This window comes from Musa acuminata, chromosome BXJ2-9 (genome assembly GCF_036884655.1).
Source record: "Musa acuminata AAA Group cultivar baxijiao chromosome BXJ2-9, Cavendish_Baxijiao_AAA, whole genome shotgun sequence".
NCBI lineage: Eukaryota > Viridiplantae > Streptophyta > Magnoliopsida > Zingiberales > Musaceae > Musa > Musa acuminata.
In genome coordinates this window covers 18738343-18741089 of record NC_088346.1, presented here as the reverse complement: position 1 = coordinate 18741089, position 2747 = coordinate 18738343, and the positions used below count along the sequence as shown (strand labels likewise).

Below are 2747 nucleotides of genomic sequence, written 5' to 3'. Positions count from 1 at the left end.
AGATGATGACGGAATTCGGTGACGATCTTTTAAGCAATTGTGGGAATTGCTTTGGATGGTTGTAGAGGGTTGATGGATGGCTGTGGAAGGGCAGCGAGATGCCAAGAACGCTGCTCTGATACCAGGTGTTAGAACCCTTGCAGATTCTAAACTTGGGGTTGATCTCTTTAGGGGATCGGCCTCCTTGGAACTCTATAGGGGTTCCTCCCTTGGAGTTGCTGCTCAAAGGCTGCAGAAAAGATTCATCTATTGCTTGTGAAAAGAGAAGGAATATATGGCTATTTATAGGGCTTCGAAACCCTAACTCATAATATGACTCCTACTTAAGACTCTTACTTCTAACCAACTCCTAATATGACTCCTAGTCAAGACTCCTATTCCCTTACAACTCTTAATTCTTCTCTAAGAAAACACCTCCTACATGAATGCCCCTCTCAATTAGGACTCTCCTAGCTAGAGTCCTAACAGAATGTCCCTCTCAATTAGGACTCTCCTAACTAGAGTCCTAATAGTTTTACATGAATATCCCTCTCAATTAGGACTTTCCAAGCTAGAGTCCTAACATGAAATTTGTTAACTTTATAGAAATTAAAAATTTTTAATTGGATTTCTGGCTCTTGAAAAAGCTCGAGAATTGAAGAAATGAGGGGAAAAAAAAATTTTGTGGAATCTATAAAAACATAAATATGCGAGGCAATTGAAATGCTTCATTTCTTTGATCAAATGTTAGCTAGGTGGCGTTTTTGGTTTCCATCATCCTAACGCTATCATAACAATAGAAAAAAGTTGGCTGTTTATTCTTTGGATCAGTATACACTTAAGAGATTGAGCCAAGAATTCGAAAGGAAGGAAAATTGGAGAACATGTACATTCTTTAAGGTTTAGAGGGGAGGAAAATGAAAACAGAGATTACACGCTGTGTCGAATCAAACATAATAAAAAATGTTCAAGAACGCAGAATTATCACGTAAATATTTTTTGTCGATAGAAGCCTTTGGCAGAATTATGGCAGCATATTCCTTGTGTTATATTGTTTCGTCTTAATGTCCGAAAACCTCCTCACACTTTGCTGTCTTCCTTGATCAGACCTCCCTTTATCTTAACCTGTAAGGCATGAATAAAGATTGTGTGAGTCAAGTCAAACAAGCAATCAGGTAGCTGCTACAAATTTAATTTGAACATTAGCTCCTAAAGATTATGTGAATAAATGTGAGTCAAGCAGGTGCTATTTGGAAAATAAAAACTACGTTCATTAGTATGATGTAAAGGTGAGAAATGCACGTAAGTTACGCGCTATAAAATTTGTCTTTGGTTGATTATTTTACGAAATTGTTGATTAATCATTTTTTACAGGCAATTCAATCATTCTCATTGAATCAAAGTCTTCAAAATGAATAGTCAAAGTCAATTAGGACCACCGGTCAAAATTAGCAGAGTTGAAAAGTGATAAAAGAAGAAAAGGAAGAAAATTGAGATAATTCCTCCTTCTACATCCACTGGCCCAATGAAGGGAATCAACAAACTGCATTACTACTACACTACCAAATGGTGATCACTAATCTTACATGAGGGGGGCAAGGATGTGTTCAGCATAATACTGTCTGGAGGAGCAAGGAAGGCAATCAAGGATGTAAGAATGGTCGTATACCGCTTCGACGTCGATTCTGTAGACCAGTAGCTTCCGCCGCTCCCTGCAGCTGGTCCTGTAGGCCACCGCGATGTGAGCGATGGCAAGGGCTAACGAGGTCAAGAACAACGCTTCGATCGCCGGAGATTCTCTGCCGGCGAGCGCAAGGATCCACCGCGGCTCCTGTTGCGGCGGAGCCACCCAGTAGATGGTGAACGCCTTGATCAGCACGTAAGCGGTAGATGCGGAACTGCAGAACGCGGTGATCCCCACATACAATCCTCGACCCCCGTCGCAGGCGAGGAAACCAACTGCAGCAGGTAAGAGAGAAGAAGAGGTCGGAATCATTCATAAGTCTGCGGCATGGCCACGCGCGGAGATTGCGGTGCATGATGGCTCTTACACAGGATGAGGAAGGATCTGAGGGCGGAAACCATAGGCAGATCGATCAAAGAAGAGCGGAAGTCGAAGGTCTTCAGTTGTCCCGGGAGAGCCCAAAGGGAGAGAGGAGGAGAGCCGCGGTTGGAGACGGAGAGCAGGGTCGGCGGCAGGAGCAGGTCAAGCACGACGACGAACACCGGGGGAGCACAGACGAGGAGGAGGGACGCCAGCATGGCTGCCACGAAGAAGAGCGTCTTGGCCCATCGCCACGGCCGAGTCCATGACCTCGCCTTGGGCGAGCCACTTACCATCTTCCTTTCCATGAGCTGATGAATGTTGATGAGTGGCGGAAGAGGAGGCGAAGCCACGGCAAGCGCCGATCACAAGAGAAGAATAATTGAATTGGACGTCACAAGTCTAATTAAACACCGTGACCGGCACGAAATCGCACTCCAGACGCCCATATGTTTCTTTGCAACTTGTGTTGAAAGGAGGAACTATCTATTAGGCTGCTGCTTTGACCCCCACTTGACAGGTGGTGTAGAAGTTCTCTTTCTCTAGCGAGACTTGTGATGGTCAACCATCCACATGCTAATAGAAACTTCCTTTTACTTGTCATGCTTTCCTTGTTGAAAAGGCGCCTCTCTGATATTTGATATCATATCAAGTGTACGTTTTCTGAGGGATTCGCTCTCTATTATAGAAGGAAATAAGATTCAGAAAAATTAATCGCACCGAT

The 2747-nt window shown here is 43.9% G+C and overlaps 1 protein-coding gene across 2 annotated transcripts; it reads right to left on the bottom strand.

Moving 5' to 3' along the window:
- Window positions 1-776: 776 nt before the first annotated feature.
- On the bottom strand, window positions 777-2472 carry LOC135584194 (uncharacterized). Of its 2 annotated transcripts, XM_065123501.1 has the most exons (3): window positions 2031-2472; window positions 1649-1938; window positions 777-1104 (listed from the first exon to the last, which is right to left on the bottom strand). In XM_065123501.1, exons 1-3 carry the CDS (start codon window positions 2329-2331, stop codon window positions 1060-1062), a joined length of 636 nt encoding a protein of 211 aa, XP_064979573.1. In that variant the 5' UTR covers window positions 2332-2472; the 3' UTR covers window positions 777-1059. The 2 variants fall into 2 exon arrangements, with proteins under 2 accessions (XP_064979573.1, XP_064979572.1); XM_065123500.1 differs by lacking the exon at window positions 777-1104 and having other exon boundaries at window positions 1462-1938.
- Between the last annotated feature and the right edge of the window lie 275 nt (window positions 2473-2747).

Coding starts and splice junctions, on each gene's coding strand:
- LOC135584194 (XM_065123500.1), bottom strand. CDS start 2,331: ATGGAAAGGAAGATGGTAAGTGGCTCGCCCAAGGCGAGGTCATGGACT. Junction 1,939..2,030: donor CAGATCCTTCCTCATCCTGT/GTAAGAGCCATC, acceptor TACCTGCTGCAG/TTGGTTTCCTCGCCTGCGAC.